Source organism: Peromyscus eremicus, chromosome 1 (assembly GCF_949786415.1).
Source record: "Peromyscus eremicus chromosome 1, PerEre_H2_v1, whole genome shotgun sequence".
Classification (NCBI taxonomy): domain Eukaryota; kingdom Metazoa; phylum Chordata; class Mammalia; order Rodentia; family Cricetidae; genus Peromyscus; species Peromyscus eremicus.
In genome coordinates, this window is record NC_081416.1 from 7,741,277 (window position 1) to 7,761,993 (window position 20,717).

A 20,717-nucleotide genomic window follows, 5' to 3' on the forward strand; every position below is an offset into this window, starting at 1 on the left:
TTCAAATAGAAAAATGCACTCATTTTTACCAGCTCTGATTGCAGGAATGAGCCTCTCCTGCAAACTGCTGTCATGATTCATCGTCTCTAATTCAGCTTGAAAGTCTTTTCAGCGGCATCTAATGGATCTTACTGTTTTCCTTACTGAGTCTGTTACAAACAGAATCATACATTTGCACTGGAAATATGCTACTTCCAAAGCACATAGATTTTTTAAATAAGACTTAATGATTTACCATATTTGGGCAAAGCTAATCAAAGGCTTCCCCAGGGTCTGTACTTGAAAACAGACATATGCATACAAAAAAAAAAGCTGTCCTTTTTATAATGCTCTTATCACAAGTAAAAAGAAGGTTTACACTTCCATGCCCAAGGCATGGAAAAATCTTTGTGGGGTCCCTTGTGCCTGTTTAAAAACTAAAGAGAAAAAAGGTCAGGGCTGATTAGAGATTGCAAAAAAAGGATAAATAGCTGGAACAAAGAAGCTTTTGTGGTAGCATTGTTTTTGTTTTTACAATATCATAGTAATATAGATGCCAATAAATTGATATTTCAGTTATACAACAATAAATATGAAAATAACCACCTATGGCAATGTCCCTATCTTAACAGCCCAATAATTATATTTTTCAAATGTTTCAAATTTTTCAAAATGTTTATAGGGACCCAGTCTTTAAGAATATGGACACAAACCACACCCAAAAGGAAACTCTTCAAGAATTTAGCTGGGCACAGTGGCACACACATAATCTCAGCACTCAAGAATCCTGCTGAGGCAAGGGGACAGCTACATGCATGGGACCAGCATGAGCTACATAGCAAATACTAGGTAAAAAGCCTACTCTACAAGATCTTGTCTCTAAAAAAGCCATCACCACCACCAAGGAAAAGAAAGGGGGGGGGGAACCCTGATTAATGTGCTAACTGATCTATTATGGGTGAGTCATTAGAAAAGCGGATAGCATTAAACAGTATAACCTCACCCATCTTGATTAATCAGAATTATCACTATCACAGGACAAAAATCCAGTCTGGTTCTTGGAGCTGGCTCTCATACCTTGGACTTCACTCTTTATCTCAGGTAAATGATACATTTCTGCTAAGAAAAGGTACTGTCATAGTAATCTCAGGGGCCTAGCCTAGCAACTGCAACCATGGGAAACATCTTTATACTCTCCAAGATGTTTCCTGAAAATACGCACAACCAAATTACAACAAACCAAATTAATAGATGTTTTGTTCCCCTAGCAAACACATCAAATGAATTAAGTCTTTTTGTAAATTGATATATAGTTGCATTTACCCAACTTTCTTCATATATAAAGCTTGAACTTGAAACACAGAAATAGACACACACACACACACACACACACACACTCAGATATCACTTAGAAATGACTTTGTAAAGGTCAATGGGTAAGCCTACAATTCCTTCATTTAATTTGTTACTATGCTTGAATAAATAATAAATAATATATAATAAAAAATAACAAATAATATGTTTGAATAAAATAAGCAAACACATTGCCAAGGATGCAGAACTAGTGACACACTGTAATACAGGAAAGGGAAGAATTTAACTGCACATCACACTGGAACCCATTATCTACAAAAGAGGAGATGGCTCCAGAGTGCAATCATTAGTAAGAGCTGTCTCTTCTACTAAGACCAGAAGGAAGCAAGAGTAGGCAGTTGCAGGGGAAAGGGGACTGACTTCCTACCAGACCAATTTTTTTTTCTAATAGAATCAACATAATTCAAGTTAAAAATAAGGTGTTAAAATATCCAATTTTTTGGCTGTTATACACTAAATAGGCTTTGACATTACCACATCAATGGGGTAATAACGGGTCACAAGAGAGTTATAGCCAGTATTAATCTTGACAAAAAATCACACTATACAGATAATTCTTCCAATTATCAGATATGTCTATTCCAGCTGAACAGAGCAGTCCAGTTCTAATCAAGTCACACAGCTTGTTCTTAGAGGTCGTACTCCAGCTTCTCAGCAGTGAAGAGACCACAGCTAAATCTTCACTCTGGGTCTCCCCTTCTTCTCCACAGAAGCGACAGCATGCTCCTATACACAACTTTCCTTTTCAGAATTTACTTTAGTGGTGGTATGTGATAGCATATTCATTGTTTAAACAGTCCCAATCACCAAATTATGAATCCAGCTGTAAGACTGACTAGATTTCCCTCCATTTTCTTGCAGACTAGTTTCAATTACATTTTGTTTCCTCTAATCTACTTCTTACCTCTGGTAGAGTAGAAATGTTATTGTTCTCTAAATTTAACTCCTCAAGTGCACTGCATTTTGCTAATGATCTGGGTATTGCTGACAATCTATTGTATCTCAGGCCAAGACGATTTAAACTGGACAGGTTTCCTGTAAATACAAGAAAAAGGAATTTATCATTCAGAAAATATAATGAGCCTTACACTGTCATAAGCTACCCACTAGATAGTCAATAATTACTCTGAAGTACTATTACAACAGATCTTTAAACCAAGGGGTTGGTATTTGAGAAATAACAAAATACACAGCTTTAAGTGAATTTCTAAATGAACTATTAGATAAAGTACTGGCATCATTTAACAAGTTAATCTTTAGATTTAACTTATAACACGTGGTTCTGAGCATCTTACACAAATGATATCTAAGCATATCCAACCCAAACACACACTAGCTATTACCGAGCAAATAAATATCATTCCGCAGATATTTCCTAGTTTTACTGTCAAGACAACATAGGAAGCTATATATAAGCTCCCTGGATGAATATGGTTTCTACTATCATAAAAGATCCAAGCAAAACTTCCTAAACAATACATATAAATTTGTTTTGATATTTAAAAGGACAACAATAACAACAATTAAGCTGGGTATATTCCTTTGTCATGACTGATTCATTTCTAACTACAAATCATGACTGCTGTGTTGACATTTCTGGATGGGTCAGGTTAAAATGTCAAATATTGCCTTTATTTCTACATTAAATAGTTTCCCTAATGTTAGACATTACAGAAATGGATGATTGTGTCATGTGTTATTCTTCTTATTCTGATCACCATATGACCCAGTCTTCAGAATACAACACTGCTATGATAATGAGCATAGCTAACACAGCACACACAAAGCCTTGACACTATCGGGGAACAGCTGCTATTCCCTAAATCCTTACCTAGTCTCTCTTCAGCAACCAGCAACAGAGGTTATCTAAATTACTACTCATAGCTAGATTTATCCTTTACAATGTCATGATAACAGTCATACTTTAACAACATAAAGTAAATTCAATCAACTATCACACAGAAACCCTGCCAAGTATCTCTGCCTTCCCACTAGACTAGAGCTATTCTACAGGTACATCACTTACAATTCTCTTCTACAATCCTGTTGAAATTGCACCACCAAGAATTTATAGCTCTGGTTAAGCAAGATTCCAAAAGGTGTAATATAGAATATAAAAGCAACAATAAAACTATCACCTAGCAAAAATAAGTTGAGCTTGCCTTAAAGTGATCTCTAAATTAACTCAAGGTGCTTCACTGGTATCTTTCTGATGGCACTCTGGTAAGATGTGCCCACTTTAAAGGTGGATGGAGGGACAACACAAAACGATAAACAAAACAGAATTGACTACTTCTCAAAGCACCAGAGAATTGAGAGATCAGAAAGAGGGTAAGAATCATTCTTTACTATTGTTACTACTGCACTATGACTAAATATGAAGGTTCTATATATACTGGCAAAAATGGGGACATCTACATGTACAACAAGAGAATAAAAAATTGGAGATAGCAGAATACAATAGGAAAATCAAAGTGTTTTATATTATTTATAACATGTGTGCAGAGTACACACATACCAACTAGAAATGTGAAAATGCACCCTGAAGACTCAGAAATGCTATGGTTTTTTTTTGTGTGTGTGTATGTGGTATTTTGTTTTGTTTTATTTGTTTTTGTTTTTGTTTTTCTTTTGTTTTGTTTTTTTGCTTTTTAGCATGTCATTTAACTGGATAATCAGACAGCAACATTTACAAGCTAAGCCTGTAGATTAGTAAGTAAGTCTTGAAGAATTATGTATCAAAGGCAGACAATTCTTGAGTCTGGTATTATTAGTTCAAATAGTTAAAAGTTATATACACTTTGTGGGGTTTTTTTTATGGGTTTGTGTATGCCCATACATGTGAGTGGGTTCACAGGCTTGCCTGTGCTTGTCTGTGTAGGCCAGAGGTTAATGCTCCATGTCTTCCTCAACCACTCCCCACCTTTTTTTTTTTTTTTTTTTTTTAAATAAGACAGTTTCTTACTGCACTTGGATTTGGCTGACTGGGCTGTACTGGCTGGCCAGCAAGCCCTGGGGATCCTCCCATCGCCACCTTCCCAGATTACAGGCACACATTGCTACATGGAGGGAGATCTGTGTCCTCAGGGAGACTCCAGTCCTCATGCTTTAATGGCAAGTACTTTATTAACTGAGCCAAATCCTCAGCCCACCTTGTGACCTCTTAGTGAGCAAGGGTATGATCACAGAGGCTAATCTTTATGCTCACGACTAAAATGTTCTCTTCTCACATAAAGACTATTTAACTACAACATCTGATCTTAAAACAGACCAGTTTTAAAATGTTTCTGATGCAATTTACCAAAACTACGTAACTCCACAGGACTATTAGACTCAGAGTTGAGATTAAATTTGTGTCCATATTTGTAAGTCTACCTAAGTTATTACATCTTATGTTTCAACCTGTTTGCAAGTATGCAACATGCATAATAAAACATTTCAGATTAACTGCTATGGCTATTTTACTTAGTTGAGTCTTGAGTCTTGTAAGTCAATCTGTTTGCCACCTAGATATGTGGTACCTTAAAGGTGAGGCTAAGGGTGGGAAAAACCCTGCAGGCAGTACACACTTGAATCTTTAACAGAGTGAAAACATCCAAAAATACTATTCTCAAAGATAGTTTCTTGATACCTAAAACTCAACTTTATACTCTGAGATAACCCAGCTCTGACAGGCTCCTTGATGTATCTGTTATACTATACCTAATACTATGCCAATACTTCTGGAACCAATGGGGGTCACACCAATTATAAATGCTTATTTCTATTTCTGTATCCCTTTCCATATCCTCATAAATTCTATTGCCAAAACACTAATGCAGAGCCAGGCAAAGAATATCCACAGCTGAATAGTGCTGGAAGTTTATTACAATAGAGCAAACACTGAGAAGCATTAAAGTGGCACTAAATTCTGAAAACTATTATAGAAAGAAAAAAAACATAGATTTCATTCATTGAAAATATTTCCTGATACCAGTGTTATCTTGTCCAAGTCGCTCAATCAGATTCTACATTCTTAAAATACTCCTCTCCTCTGTCTCTTTGCTAGTTTCTCCCTCATTACCTCAAAACAAAATTATGTAACTAGCTTTGAAGATTAACCTTTAATACTTAATTCTATACCATAATAGTTGAGATAAATCTACTTTTCTTTTTATGTAACTGAGAAAAAACTAAACAACCACTTCTTTTCCTATCAAATGTATTTACATTACTTGACTAGTTTTTAAGGCTCCTGGCTCCCATCTACTGATCCAGATGCTGTTATATAAAATAATATCAGACATCTACTCTCTACAGATGTTTCCACCAATGACTATTATGTTCAGAGTATGATAGCAGCTGAGAGGCCTGAACAAAATGCTTTGAATATTTATAGAAGAGTAGGACAACTCCTAGCAGTAAAGATCAAAAACGACCTTATAAACCAGGTGAGAGAATCATTACTACAAAGGAACATCTCTGCCTGGTACAGCAGAAGGGAATAAACAGAGAAGGAAAATGTAAAAATGTAAAATGGAGAGGTGGGCGAGTGAGCCAGCTCAGCAGGTGGAGGTGCCTGAGGTGCTGAGGACCTGAGCTTAATCCTTTGGAGGGATGTCACAATGATGGAAGAAAACAGACTCCTGCAAGTTGTCCTCTGACTGACCCCTCTTCTGCATGCACCCATATATGACCATGCAAATGTGCACACACAAAATGAATGAATGAATGAATGAATATAAGAAAATTTATAGTTAAAAAATGAAATGTAGAGGTAAGATGTTTGGGTATTATACAATATGACATTCATTTTCATAATCAACTAAAGATATGAATTCAAAGGTCAAGAAATGTATCATGGCTTGAGGCTTTAGACATCTATTCTGTGACATTCGATAAAAATAGCTAAGAACACCTAGGCAACAGAGAAGAGCTGGCCCAGGTGGTGTGGGTACCTGTGAGCATGCCCCTGAGGGCGTTAAGAGGGGAACTGGCCCGTCCCTTGCTGCCTGATGCATAGGGTGAGCTAGCCAGGGTAGTGCTGGAGAGCTCACCCTGGTGGTGAAGACAAGGGAGAGCTGGCAGGCTGACCAACCCAGCTACCACCCAGGCCCAGAACCAGAGCTATGAGGTGGCCCACTCCAACACCCACCCCATCTATGAACTACTGGAGCATGTGAATGGGGCCAGTCCTGCAGATCCAAAGCTGCAGGATCTCCATGACACAGGGCAACAATAGGATACCCAAGAGGAGTCCCAGTGAGGGCCCAATGGTGACAGTATAGCAGAAGCCAGAGGCCTCAAGCCAGACCAGTGACTCACTGCAATGAACATTTGCAAGTAGAGATGAATGGACTAAAGGGTAAAGTGTGTGACTCACTGGGTTGCACTACAGCTTCCATGACAAGATTTTTTTTTTCTTTTATGTTTTCTTTTATTTAGGGGAGAGGGGTGCAAGGGCAGAGGGCAGATATGAAGGGACAGGGAGAAGAATAGGATCAGGATGCATGATGTGAAATCCACAAAGAATCAATAAAAAGTTTTTTTTTAAATGAGTCACAGATATTTTATAAAATTTCTTTTTTATGTGTTCTTAATGTAGTACAATACAAGAATTACTCAACAAATTCTACAAATATTTACTTAATTTGTAGAAGCATCATTGTAGAAAAATGAGCCACAATTGTGATGAGCAGAATTTTTAATAAAAATCTTAACAATGAAAAAATAGCTAAGAAGCAGCAATTAGTTACTTTTCTCATGGCTGAGACCAAATACCTGACATGAAGCAACTCAGGGGAGGAAGGAGTTATTTAGCTCACAGTTTAAAGACATCATAGAAGGAAAGATGTGCAGAGGACAGACGTACTTCATTCTATTTAACAGCTGTAAAGGAGTATGTGTGAGTACCAGTATCTATCTAATCATGACTCACCTACTGTCACATTTGTAATGTTTAGAGGAATTCAGTAATAAAAACCTTCATACATGTATCTGTGCGCACATGGGAGTCTTTCATGATGTGTCAGAGGATAGTTATTGTAAATTGTTATGAATGTGATGACCACACAGCAAAATTAATTTCATTTCCACAAAGTGAGAGATCATGTTCATTTACTCACTCTCTACAGCACAAGAAGTAAGATTATACTTTATTCCTTGCCTATGGCCATTGTTACAGTAAAGCCAATGAAGGTGGGAGGTTTCCCTCAAGCAGTGATCATGACAGCAAAAGGCAACAAATCTTTAAAAAGAACTAGAAGTAGATAAGGTATCTCTTTCTCTCTACTATGCCTTTTTCTATCACAGAAACATCTGCCAAGGAGTCTCTGAAGTTTACCAAGGAACAAAGGATTAATAATGGAAAGACCCCATAATTCTGCTCCACCAACTGGCATGCCTTGTTAAATTACTCTCCACAGTAGAACAAGAGATAAACACAATGCTTTAAATGTCTCTTAATCTCATTCTATAGTGACAAACATTAGTATGGTGATGGATTTCTAAATGCTTAGCACCTCAAAAGCCAGTAAAAGACCCAAACTAAATCTCACCCTTAAAATCAGGACAGATTTGCAAAACTAAACCATTTCAAACTAAAAATGTTGCTGTGAAAGTAGCCCACGATATTAACTAGGACCAAAACAGTGCCTCTACCTTTCCTGCACCTAAGCTCTGACCTCCTTTATGGTAGGGTTGGAAAGAAGTTGAATTTTTAAAAATAAGAGCCATGAGAAATCCATGTTTGCAAATACCTTATCACTTATTTAAGAGAATGTCAAAGAATCGTTCGCATTTAGCCAAGATCCTATTACTATCAGCAAAGTAAGAGAGACTGTAAAAATGAGGTAGGAAATAGCAAACTCATTTATGCTGGGAGGCAGTGCGACAGGTGGCCCCAGAAGTTTGACATTTATTGTGATTCTTCAGCAGTGGTTCCAACTCTTCTTTACTTGTAGTGGTTCTAACTACAAGCTAAACAGTGACTGTAAAATCAAGAAATGCTCTGCTTTAATGTTGAAACACTACACTAAGAAAACCACCATAGGCAAGTGTCTCTGTATAAATGTGGGCTGATCATTGCCAATCACCGACAGCTTTTAAGTGCTTAACTTTGACTATAAATTGTTCTGTGCTCCACTTTGACAGCTTGCTTTTTTATGCTGTCAAATGTTTAAAACATGGTGAAATTACATGGCTATGAATTAAAATTAGATACTTTCAATTTTGGTAAATATAAAGCATCTTTAGGTTAATTCAGTGTAACAGTTGAGCAAGACTATTTCAAATGGTCTTAATCTTATTTTAACGAAGTAGCAAAAAATCAGTAGGAAGAATACACCATTCTAAAGATGAAATAATGTCAAAGATGCATTTTTAAAGCAAACTGGAGAAAAAGAAAAACTAAAAGAAATGTAAAAATCCTGAATGTCAAAAACCATAGGAATAAAACTACAAAAAACCAACCTATTTGTTCTAGATAATGCTGCACTAAAATCACTTATAGCCTTTTTTTGGTGTGTGTGTGGGGGGGGGGGGTGTTGGTTGGTTTGTTTTTGGTTTTTTCAAGACAGAGTTTCTTTGTGTAACAGCCTTGGCTGTCCTGGAACTCTCACTCTGTAAACCAGGCTGGCCTAGAACTCACAGAAAGATTCCCCTGCCTCTGCCTCCCTGAGAGTTGGGATTAAAGGCGTGTGCTACCACACCCAGCATAACCTTTGTTTCTATAACCATAATCTCTCTGCCATTTCTTCAGAGCCTGGTGCAACAAAAAGACCTCTATGAACTGGCCTGTGCTTCAGCCATGAATGCAAGGTTTTGTTGCATTCTTCTCTCTTTATCTAATTTCAAGAAGAAATAAAAAGTTAAATGTTTATTCCACTTTAGACCTTTTCTCCCTGATTTTATAATGGTTATCAGAAATCCCAGAGTATTTTAAAAGCAGGTTCATCTCTGAACAAAACTACACTGTAATAACTAAAGGTTTTCCTTTTGTTCACAGAGAACTCTTGAAGTAGAGGAGGTTTCTATGCAGTCAAATGAAGACTCTGACGTAAGTGCCATCAGCTGCCCTTCTCTATTTCCGCTCTTTTCCCCTGGCTCAGGTGCTGAGTGACCCTGGAACTGCTGATGCAGGAACTAAATTATCGACAAGAGGGAATGTTTTCACAACAAGAGCTGATCTTACACAAAGCAGTGGAAACAACCTGTCTACCTAAGGTGGGGGTGGCTTTTGGAAATGTCAGGTATACATGACTCCAGAGGAGAATTGGGTGAGCAGCTGCTCCAGGACCAGCAATTCCACAGGGCAGAGAGTGGAGTTTGCTCACTGTAGCCATACTTTCAAAACTGGGCTATGATTAAAAAATAATAATGATAACAGTAATTTTTTAAGAAAAAGTATCAAGGGAACCATAGTTCAATTATAATGATCAAGCTTGCCACTATCTGTTCCAGATGAGCTGTTCTTCTCCAATAAAAAAGAAAAAGAATCTCAAATGTCAGCTGAGAACTACTGATGACAGAGTACCTGCCTAGCATGTGTGGAGCCCTGGTTTCAATCCTCAGCATCCCTAAATAAGTAAAAGAAAAAAAAATACATAAAATTTACATATGTAAGAGATCACAATCCAAATGTCCAAGTTTCTCACCAAATCTTAACCTTCAGCTACACAATCAACACAATTAAAACCTCAACATATCAGGATAGAAAGGATGACAAAAGACAAACATGAATTACTTAATAAGCAATACAAGAGAAATGATTATAATATAAAAATTCCAATAAGTACTATTTATTAACTTTGCCTTCACCCAAAATAACTATTTTATCTCCCGGCAACTAACAAATTTATTATCTATAAATGCAATATTATTTTAAATTCTTATTATTGTTTCCATTCTCACGGCTTTCTAATACATACTTGTGATCTGATCACATAAAACATGTGAGACATGAAGTCTACAATATCATCTTAATTACAAGGGATTAATAACAAAGTCAAGGGCTGGAGAGACAGCTCAGGGGTTAAGAGCACTGCCTGTCTTCAGAAGGCCCAGGTTTGAGTCCCAGCACCCATACAGCAGCTCTCAACCTTTTCTAACTCAAGTCCCAGGGGACCTGATCCTCTCTATTGGTACCAAGAAAAACACTCATACACATAAAATAAATAATGAAGTCAGATATAGCTATAAAGATACTCCCTTGCGATTTAGCTTGATTAGCATGTACAAGACCTGGGGGTTCAAATCCCAGCACCACATAAGAAATAAACAAATAGAAATTAAAACACAGAATTACCTCTATAAAAAGAGACATATAAAATTAAGAAAACTAGGAGAAAGAAGGTTCCGTGGGACAGTTACCTTTCTCTAGTCCTCCTCTACAGGAGATCCTCATCACCTAGCATAGTCTGTGCTCTCTCTCTGTGTGCAGGACACTGTACTTAGTACTCCTTAACCAAACAGGGATACAGATAAATCCACAAACACACTAAACATCACTAAGACTTCTATGAGAGAAGAAATGGTGGACCAATGACCATTTCCTAAATATCTATTTCATCACTGAAATGAGTGAAGAAAGTGATTCCTCAGCAGACAAGACAACAAAAACAAAGGCCCTTTGGCTAGAACTTGCTCAAGAAACAATCTAGTAGCCTAAGAATCCCAGTGACTCACTAGCCTGAGATCTGCACACAGTTTCACAACCTGGGGTAAGCTACATTTGGTCTTCCTGCCTATTTGCAGTAAAGTAAAGCAATGTTTTTTCTTTCTAAGACTAAGCAAAGTTCTGGATTTCATGAAAGATTTTTGATTTTGGTTTTGTTTTAGTAAGGTTATTTTTAATATGACAACCTCATGGGAGAAAAAAGTTAACACACTGAAATAAGCAGTTATTTTTCCCTTTACTATTCAACCAGTTGTTCAAAATTAAGCAAACTTGAAGACATTTATTTCAATGTAGGAACATCCAATAATAGAAACTAAACATGTCACTATGTACGTTTTAAGAACAGATACTAAGGTAAAAATTGACACATCTGTAAAGCTGGCCTAGAAGTATACTACAGAAATGTCATTGTAAAAGATCAGCACTGAGAAAACTTAGTTTTTAAACTTCAGAAATAAAGACATCATCCTTTGTATAGTTGGTCAAAAAAACCTGTCTCTTATAATGTACGAAAACATACATTAAATTCCAAAGGGCAGAACCAAAAGGCAGAGCTACTTCCTGACCCCATAAGGTCCCCAACCTAGTGACCGTGTGCCTGGCCAGACTGTTCAAACAACCAACAGCTACGGAGGGCATTACTGTTTCCATCAACTGTTCTGATCAAACTACTACCTGGTTGGCTTTAGCTAATCAGAAACTGACTAAGGCAACTACAGCAATCAGACAGCTGATGAACGGAAAAACTAGAACAATGAGATTAGAAAACAGCATTACAGTTGTTCTGACACTGTAACTGACACAGATCTAAGGGGTAAGATCCCCCAAAAGTGCAGGCTGTGGGCAGGGTGAGAACACACTCACTGTTTCAACTGCACTGTGATAAACTAATAGTCTATAAAGAAACTAAAATTGTTTTTAAAACATTGCTAATAAGGAAAAATTTTGACCTAAATGTCTTCAATGGTGAATTTTACCAAATATTAATGCCACTTTTTTTTTTTAATAGTTTAGTATGCTTCTGAGTTTTGTGTATCATGTAAATTCCAAGAGGCCAGGAAAAGGCATTGGATCCCCTGGAACAGGAGTTACAGATGGTTGTGAGCTGCCATGTGGATGCTGGGAATCAAACTGCAGTCCTCTGGAAGAATAACCAGTTCTCTTACCCGCTGAGAAGTTATGTCACTTTCATATAAACTTCCAAATAATGAAGAGGAGCATTCCCAACTTACTATATGTGACCAACTTTACTAAACAAACAAGAAACAAAAACGTATTTTATAATGATTTATGAGAATATTTGTCACAAATAAATGAATGAATCTAATTTTCAACTTCTACCAGAATGTGCCTTTTTTCATTATCTCACTTTGGCAAACAATTCCAATCTTATTATCCTCATTATCTGCTTTGTATGTTTTTCTAACATTTCACTCATGAAATAACCAACCTCTGTTTAGATCCGTCTCGACAGGCCTCATTAATTCCCTAGAAAGAAACTTCTGGGACTTGAGGAGACAGTTCAGTGGGTGATGGACTTACTAAGCAGGAATGAAGACCAAAGTTCAGACGCCTAAGCTAGGGGACAAAGGCTCATCTGAGTTTTAATCAAGCTCGTGAAAATATAAACTTGTACTGTACTACCTATCTCTTTCCAGAACTTTTCTCTTTTGTTCCTTTTAAACTTCATTTATTTTATATTATTTCTATCTTCCTGGTTTTTTGTTCCAGGGTATTTCTTCAACTTTAGCTTATAGGTCATTATTTTGGTCTTTGTGTCTAATATATAGCATTTTCCAACCAATTTAATTTGGTAAACACATCTTTTCATTTGTACACACATGTGTGTGTTAGGAGGAGAACAGGCCAGATTTCAGTGTCCAGTGTCTTATTACTCTCCACATCATTTTCTCTAAGTTTCTCAATGAACCCGAAGCTCACGAGCTGGCTAGACTGGCTGCCAGTGAGGTCCTGGGATCCCCCTTACTCCAGTTCCCTAGCACTGAGTTACAGGGGTGCCAACGAGTCCCGCTTTTGCTGTGGGTGCTCAGAATCTGGACTCAGTCCTCAGGACTGTACAGCACTTTAGCAAAGGTCATCTCCCCAGTGCTTGGTAGACATTTCTAAGAACTGTGTTTTGTTTCTCTTTGGTATCAGCCTGAACATAATCATGTTTACAAATACAGAACATACTCCCTCTATGCTTTTTCATCTGAGATAACTTTTCTTTCCATCCTAGCCATTTCAATTACTTTAAAAACAAAAAAAGTAGAAAATAATGGTTTCTAATATCCTGAATCATCCATCTGTTCTTTTTATATTTTAAGTTTAACAGAATACTCCTATAACTTGTTACATGATGCAGACAATTTTGCCTTTCCAGTTTAAAGAATAAATATTTAATTTGTTACCAGTACAAATACTAATATGATAGGAAGATCCATGGGCTAAGAACTAGAAAGGTATAAGTTGAATGGTAATTATAATATCTAAGTTTCAACTTGCTTTTCTCTGAGAAAATTATTGACTTACATTACTCAAGATACTTCCCTACTGGCAGGGAAACTATGGCCAGGATGTAAAAAGATGGATGGATGGATGGATGGACGATAGATAGATAGATAGATAGATAGATAGATAGATAGATAGATAGATGATAGGTAGGTAGGTAGGTAGGTAGGTAGGTAGATAGATAATAGACAGATGGTAGGTAGGTAGGTAGGTAGGTAGGTAGATAGACAGACAGACAGATAGACTGACTGACTCACTCCCCACCCAAAGGTTAATAACAACATCCCCCTCTAATTTAAAAAACAAACAAACAACAACAAACCCAAACTGAAAACATCCTCCACAATCAAAGACTTAACAAAACAGAGGTTAATATTAGCAGTCTGGAAATAAACTCAGAAACCAGAAACAATCAGATACTGGGAAGGAGTTTGCCCTGAGAGAGCTTTCCCAAACAAAAGATGCACCTGAAGGGCCAAGCTGTGCTTCTGGCAAGAGTTAAACTCTAAAGTCCTGCAGAGCTAGAACCCTTCAGGGATGTTCCTTGAACAGGGTAAGCCAGATACGAGTTAGTCCTCTAACAAGACACTTTTGTGCCATCTAAGAGACAACAAAAAACCCTCATGCACCGAACACAGAATTATTAAAATGGCTCCTCTAGAAACCTGACAGAAGCAAACAAAATAATTACTGAGATAGAATCATCATAAACCTAAAATGTTTTATTAACAGCATCTCTGAAATAATTTTTCAAACTATATAAATCAAATACAGATGACATTTTTCTAAATAACAAAGAATTTATTTAAAAAAAAACAAAAACTTTTTGGCTTGTATACATTTCTAGGCAATTGGAAAAAACAATACTGCAGGAGTATAAAATATTATCATAGCTCAATTCAATTGTTTGCAATTGGGCAAAATCCTCAAAATATATTTTAACCACCTTCAAAACATCTCTTACCAAATCAACATTACAAACGAACAACTTTTAAGTTATATTACTATGCTTTAAAAATTAGACAACAATGATTTTATTTTGCAATGTGGTATTTTAACAAAGAGATTCCACTAATATAATAGCATGTGACATTCTGAAATAAACTGAACAGAAATCTCTCCATTCTGCAGTAAGTGTGCACTAACTCAATGTTTTATCTTCTTTATAATCCCAAATGAATTCATTTCCTAAGATCTCATTTTTTCTTTATCAAGAAATGGAAAAGTGATTTAAAGTACTATTCTAAAAGTTTTACTACTACTTTGATAATGTTGAGTTTGTATTACCAAAATGGATCAAAAATAGTCCTTTCCATAATCATGTAGCTATAGATATCAGTATCTTCCTTCTCCCCTCATACCTATTGTATCTGGGAGGTCTAGTAGTTCATTGTGCTGCAAGTCAAGGTTGGTTATCTGTGTGCAGTTTCCAATCTCCTTTGGAAGGTGTTCAAGTTGATTGTGAGCTACATCCAGGGTAATGAGGTTACATAATTCACCTGTAAATTGATCAACATAATAAGCATTAAAGAATATATCAGGTAATATTTGTAAGCAAGGGAGCACATTTATGATTCCTAAGTTCTTTTACTTTTACTTCAAAATGGTAAATTATCTACTGAAGACACTCATATTGTGGAAAGAAATTTCAGCTCAAGCACAGAATCACAAACTATTATTTTAGAAACTAACAGCTAACGAAATTAAAATGATGCTTACAAACTAATGTTTCATCATCCTGTGCTGTGTGTTCTTGGTGCTGTCTTTTGGTCCTAGGGAATGAACCCAAGGCCTCACACATACTAAGCATGTATTCTATAACTGAGCTACATACAAACCACCCTCCCCTCTAATCCTGCTTTATATATTACTACACAAATGCTAATATATTCTTGACTTTTCAAAAACTGACTAATTTCATTAACCAAATTCAGCAAATGATATTAGAGACATCTTCTACTTCAATATATGTATGCTTTCAAAATGCATGCATGTTCCAGTGCTTATAAATGGCTAAATTAACATTTTAAATAAAATTCCTTCTCAATTAATAGAAAATGAGGTATATTTCCCCTATCCATTCTGGGTTAGAAAGAGGTACACTGACAATTCAGATTTCTCTTAGATATATAAATAATATTTATATTTATATATATTTATACTATATAAATATATATATATTTCTCTTAAATATATAAATAATAGACAGACAGTACAGTAGTTACTGGGTTCTGAAGAAGATGGGGGTTGCATTAAGATCTTTTTCTAGTTGTAATAGATTTGTTGTTCTGTACATGATGTGTTTGTTTGTTTGAGACATGATTTCTGTGTAGCCTTGACTGTCCTGGAACTCATTCTGTAGAACAGGCTAGCCTAGAACTCAGAGATCTACCTGCCTCTGCCTCCTGAGTGCTGGGATTAAAGGCATGAAGTTTGGAGATACGGAGAAAAGTAAAACAAAACTCTGAAACCTGAAATAAGAGTGTGGGACAGACTCCTAATTTAGATGTTTATAGATGAAGGCAACAAAACATAAATGTTTTATTTCATCAAAAGATACTTCCAGGAGAGTAAAAAGAAACCAAGTGAGAGAAAACATTTACAATCATGGATCTGATAAGGAATACAGAAATATAGAGTACATAAAGACCCACTATAAAACAACACCCTCCTCAGTCCCCAAAGAAGCCAATTTAAAAATTGGCTTAAGCTGAGCAGTGTCACAACCTGTAATCTCAAACGTAGAAGACTAACATAGAAAGTTTACAAGTTAAAAGACAGTCTCCCATCTGTACTACACAGAAACAGGATTCAAAAAGTAAAACATGTAAAGGAGTTGTGCAGGTTTTCGAGTAACAAACCCACGAATGGCTAATAAGCACAGGTAAAGGTAGTCAACATGCCTACATATTAGATGAGTAAAAGTGAGACAACTGATCGCTGCACCCATAAGGATACTTACTGTTGGAAAACAAAGTGCTGGTGAGCAAGTACAAAAATTAGAACTTTGAGTTCAGCTGATTGGAACAGAAATTGGTACAGCTTCTGTGGCAATCAGTAGAGGAGCTCCTTAAAAAACTATGAATATAAAGATACCATTACCACAACATAATTTTACCTCTGGGAATTCTGGAATTATCTAAAAAACAGAAAATGGAAAGCAGGGACTAACTCAAAAGTATAACAACAGTTACCTGTAGAACAGTACTCAGGGAACTATTATTCATCATAGCCAAAAAGTGAGGATAACCTCAAATGTCCAGAAATCAATGAGTAAACAAAATGTTGTATATATTAATAATAAATACCTTATAGTTCTATAAAGGAATGGAATTCTGATACATGCTAAAACTGGGTAACCTTGGAAAAATATGCTAAGTGAAATAAGCCACACACCACGGTTAATAAATTATAAACCCTCTTTATATGAGGTATGTAGAATAATATTTATAGATGGACAGTACAGTAGTTACTGGGTTCTCAAGAAGATGGAGGTTGCAGCAGTTTAATGGGCATACAGTGTTGTTCTCATATTATGAAAAAGTTCTACAGTTGAATAACGATGATAGCTGTACACTATGAACACACTTAATACCACTAAATCTCAAAATAAACTATGCCACATCTACTTTGTAACAATTAAAAAAAAAAGCCTATGCTGAGCTTTCTTTTTACATTGGATAAGAGGAAGAGTCTTGGGGCAGTCTTCATCTTGGGGATTGGCGGGTACCAGGCAAGTATATTTAAAAATATGTGTATACATCAATAAATAAAAGAATATACATAATAAAACAGAATAGAGATAAGTCAACAAATGTAAATGCTGCGTGTTCAGAAAAAAACAATATTGATATCTGCTGTGTGATGTATGGCAAATGTGCTGCTGATTAACCAATAAAACACTGATTGGCCGTTGGCTAGGCAGGAAGTATAGGTGGGGCAAGGAGGAGAATAAAGCTGGGAAGTGGAAGGCTGAGTCTGAGAGACACTGCCAGCCGCCACCATGACAAGCTGCATGTGAAGATCCTGGTAAGCCACGAGCCATGTGGCAAGGGATAGGTTTATGGAAATGAATTAATTTAAACTGTAAGAACAGTGAGCAAGAAGCCTGGCACGGCCATACAGTTTGTAACCAATATATCTCTGTGTTTACTTGGTCGGGTCTGAGCGGCTGTGGGACTGGCAGGAGAGAGAGATTTGTCCTGACTGTGGGCCAGGCAGGAAAACTCTAGCTACAGATATCACTTGCAAGACCTAAAATGATAAAAAGGAGAAAGAGAAGACACATACTACAAATATCAGCAATGAAACAAGCAGGTACATTCTACAATCTTCTTTTTCATTTTCAGGTTTTGAGACGCCTTGCCCTGTAGCCCCAGCCGGCCTTGAACTTGTGACCCTATGGTTTCAGCCTCCAAAGTGATGAGATTGTAAGAATGTACCTCCATTCTCAGCCCAGTTCTTAGTTTTGTTGTTGTTGTTACTGTTTTCTGGTGTAGAGACAAGTTCTTACTACATAACCCTAGCTAGCCCAGAGCTCACTATGTAAATCAGGTTAGTCTCATCTTGTGACAATCCTCCTGCCCTTGCCTCCCAAGTGCTGGGATTACAGCCTGGCCTACCAACTTTGAAATAAAGTAAGTATTATAAGCAACTTTATAACCATGATTCATAAATTCAAAAACTTAGGTTATACAAACAATTCTTTAACACACACACACACAAAAAAAAAAAACCCAAAACTCAACAAATAGAAACCTCAATGATATTCTAACCACTAATAAATTTTGTATATAAATGAAAAGTATTCCCTCCAAAAACTGCAGGCAGGCACAAATGGTTTCTCTGGACACTCATACCAAGTGCTTAGATAAGAATTAACTAACACTCATGTAGTCTCTCACAAAAAGTTGCAAAGAGGGATATATTTCCAAATTCATTTTATTAGGCTAGCATTACCTTGATATCAAAAACAGTCAAAGGTGGTACAAAAAGAAAACCCATAGACCAATGGCCAATTCCCTCTTTATATAATATGACACACATTATATACAGGGGAGACATAGAGACTTAACATATGAATTCTTCAATGCTGGTTCTGTACTTGAAAAATTAGCCAATTGTAATTCATTGCATCAATAGTTCTAAAGAAGAAATATTATCTGATGACTCATGTAAGTATTTGATAAAATTAAAAATATTTTTTGGGGGGGATTGTGCCTTTAACAATAAAGTGTATTGTTTTGTTTTTTTCATTTTAATTTTTTTAATTTAAAATTGTTTTTTCATTTTATATATCAACCACAGTTTTCCCTCCCATCCCTCCTCCCACTCCCCCCAGACTCCCACAACCCACCCGCCCCATCCACTCCTCCTAAAGGGTATGTTAAAAATCCTAATGAGGAACAGAAAGGAAATTTATATATGAATTTTTAACTTAATTTTCATACTGACACATAAAAAACTTAAAGTCAACACTCCTGTTCTCACAATACTAATGAAAAGGCTGTGGATCTACAACTCCTGTTAAGTCTTTCAGAGAAGTGAAGACAAAGGGCAAACTCACGAGCTAAAAACTACAGAGATGTGAATTCAGAGATTTAGTTACCAGAAGTAACAACTGAAGCTTAGAACAGTTCAAAGGTAACTGCTGCTACAAACTGTGGGATGCAGGGAGGTGACTGAGGAGACTGGCAAGCAGAGTCCCTCCTACAAGTGTCCCTCTCTCTAATGCCCTAATGCAGGCTCTCACAGCAAAGACAGCAGGAAAAGTATTTCTTTCACCTAGGCATTTAAAGCAACACAAACTCTAAGACAATCCCCACATAAGAACAATCTATTGGGCTAGATCTACACTAACATCTGCTCTGCTTGTTTTGATACACTTCAGATGAGTATTTTAATAAAGACCATGTGGCTATTTCAGTGTTCTCTTTATATACCTGTATTAACACAGAAAATTGTGAGGATTATATTATAGGATGCCAAAGGTTGTTGTGACATTAGGAACACTCTCTCAACATATTCGTGTGTGTGTGTGTGTGTGTGTGTGTGTGTGTGTGTGTATTATATTATAGGATGCCAAAGGTTGTTGTAACATATATATATGCATATATATATATATATGTATATATATATGAAATAGCTTTGATTGAACAGCTTATCTTCTACTTTAAATTTGTAGAAATATGTCAATGTTTTTAAAAGAGGAAGAGTAAAAAAATGTCTTGAAAGAAAAGGAAAAACCAATCTACATACAGAAGAACAAAAATAAGAATTACATTAGATTTTTCTTCAGAAACCATGGAAAGACAACAGTGGAATGAAATATAATAAACACAGGCAAGGCAGGGGGATCATAAACCTAGAAGGTCTGTTACCAATAAAACTACCCTCCAAAAATAAGGAAGAAACGAAGGCTTATAGGACTAACAAAAATTGAGGGTACCTGTATCCACTAGAACAGATGTACAAGAAATATTAAAATAAATTCAGAAAAAAGGAAAAAATACATACAGAAACTTAAAAGAATGGGATAAAGAAAGAACACAGCTAAAAATCTTAACTTTCTTACTCATAATTGATTTAAAAGATAGTAGTTTAGTTTGCTTTAATAGCAGTAAGATTATGGGAAATGGAAATGTTTTAAGGCAAACACAGAAGAAATGGGAAGTATTTGTCATAAGGCATCCAGTGGCATAGTGCTCACTGGAATTAATCTGAATGTACTAAACCTCAACAGCAAGCAAGCAATACCCCCTCATAAGGAAATCCAGAGTCTGGATCACCTGCAGTCCCAGCACTTGAAGCGTGGCCAGGAAGATCACTTGAAGCACACATGTAAGTACATAAAAAGAACAGCAGTGAAGGAAGAAACCCAAGGCTAACATTAATCAAGAGAAAATGGATCAGCTGGAGAAATTTCAGATAAAGCATACTTCAAAACAAAGAAAATTATCAGAGCTATAGGAAAATATTACACAATGCTAAATGAATGGGTCAATTCTTTTATTTTTTTGTTTAGAGCTTTAATATCTTTGATTCTGCAATAATCACAATATCCATTCTAACATTTGGTGAATGGTTCTCAATCTGAAGCATCATTTTCTCCGTTCTCAACTAATATCACTCTTTCCTGGATCCCCTGAACAAACAGCACAGATACAAGCAGCAACTAATAAGCAGCTAAAAAACCCTC

The 20,717-nt window shown here is 36.3% G+C and overlaps 1 protein-coding gene across 3 annotated transcripts in view; it reads right to left on the minus strand.

Moving 5' to 3' along the window:
• Positions 1-20,717, minus strand: part of Shoc2 (SHOC2 leucine rich repeat scaffold protein) — an 87,251-nt gene that overhangs the window by 12,552 nt on the left and 53,982 nt on the right. For all 3 annotated transcript variants that reach the window (XM_059256460.1, XM_059256453.1, XM_059256456.1), the window contains 2 exons: positions 14,881-15,018; positions 2,258-2,388 (listed from right to left, as the gene is read on the minus strand). In XM_059256460.1, coding sequence (XP_059112443.1) covers positions 2,258-2,388; positions 14,881-15,018 — 269 coding nt within the window. The remainder of the gene's footprint in view (positions 1-2,257; positions 2,389-14,880; positions 15,019-20,717) is intronic.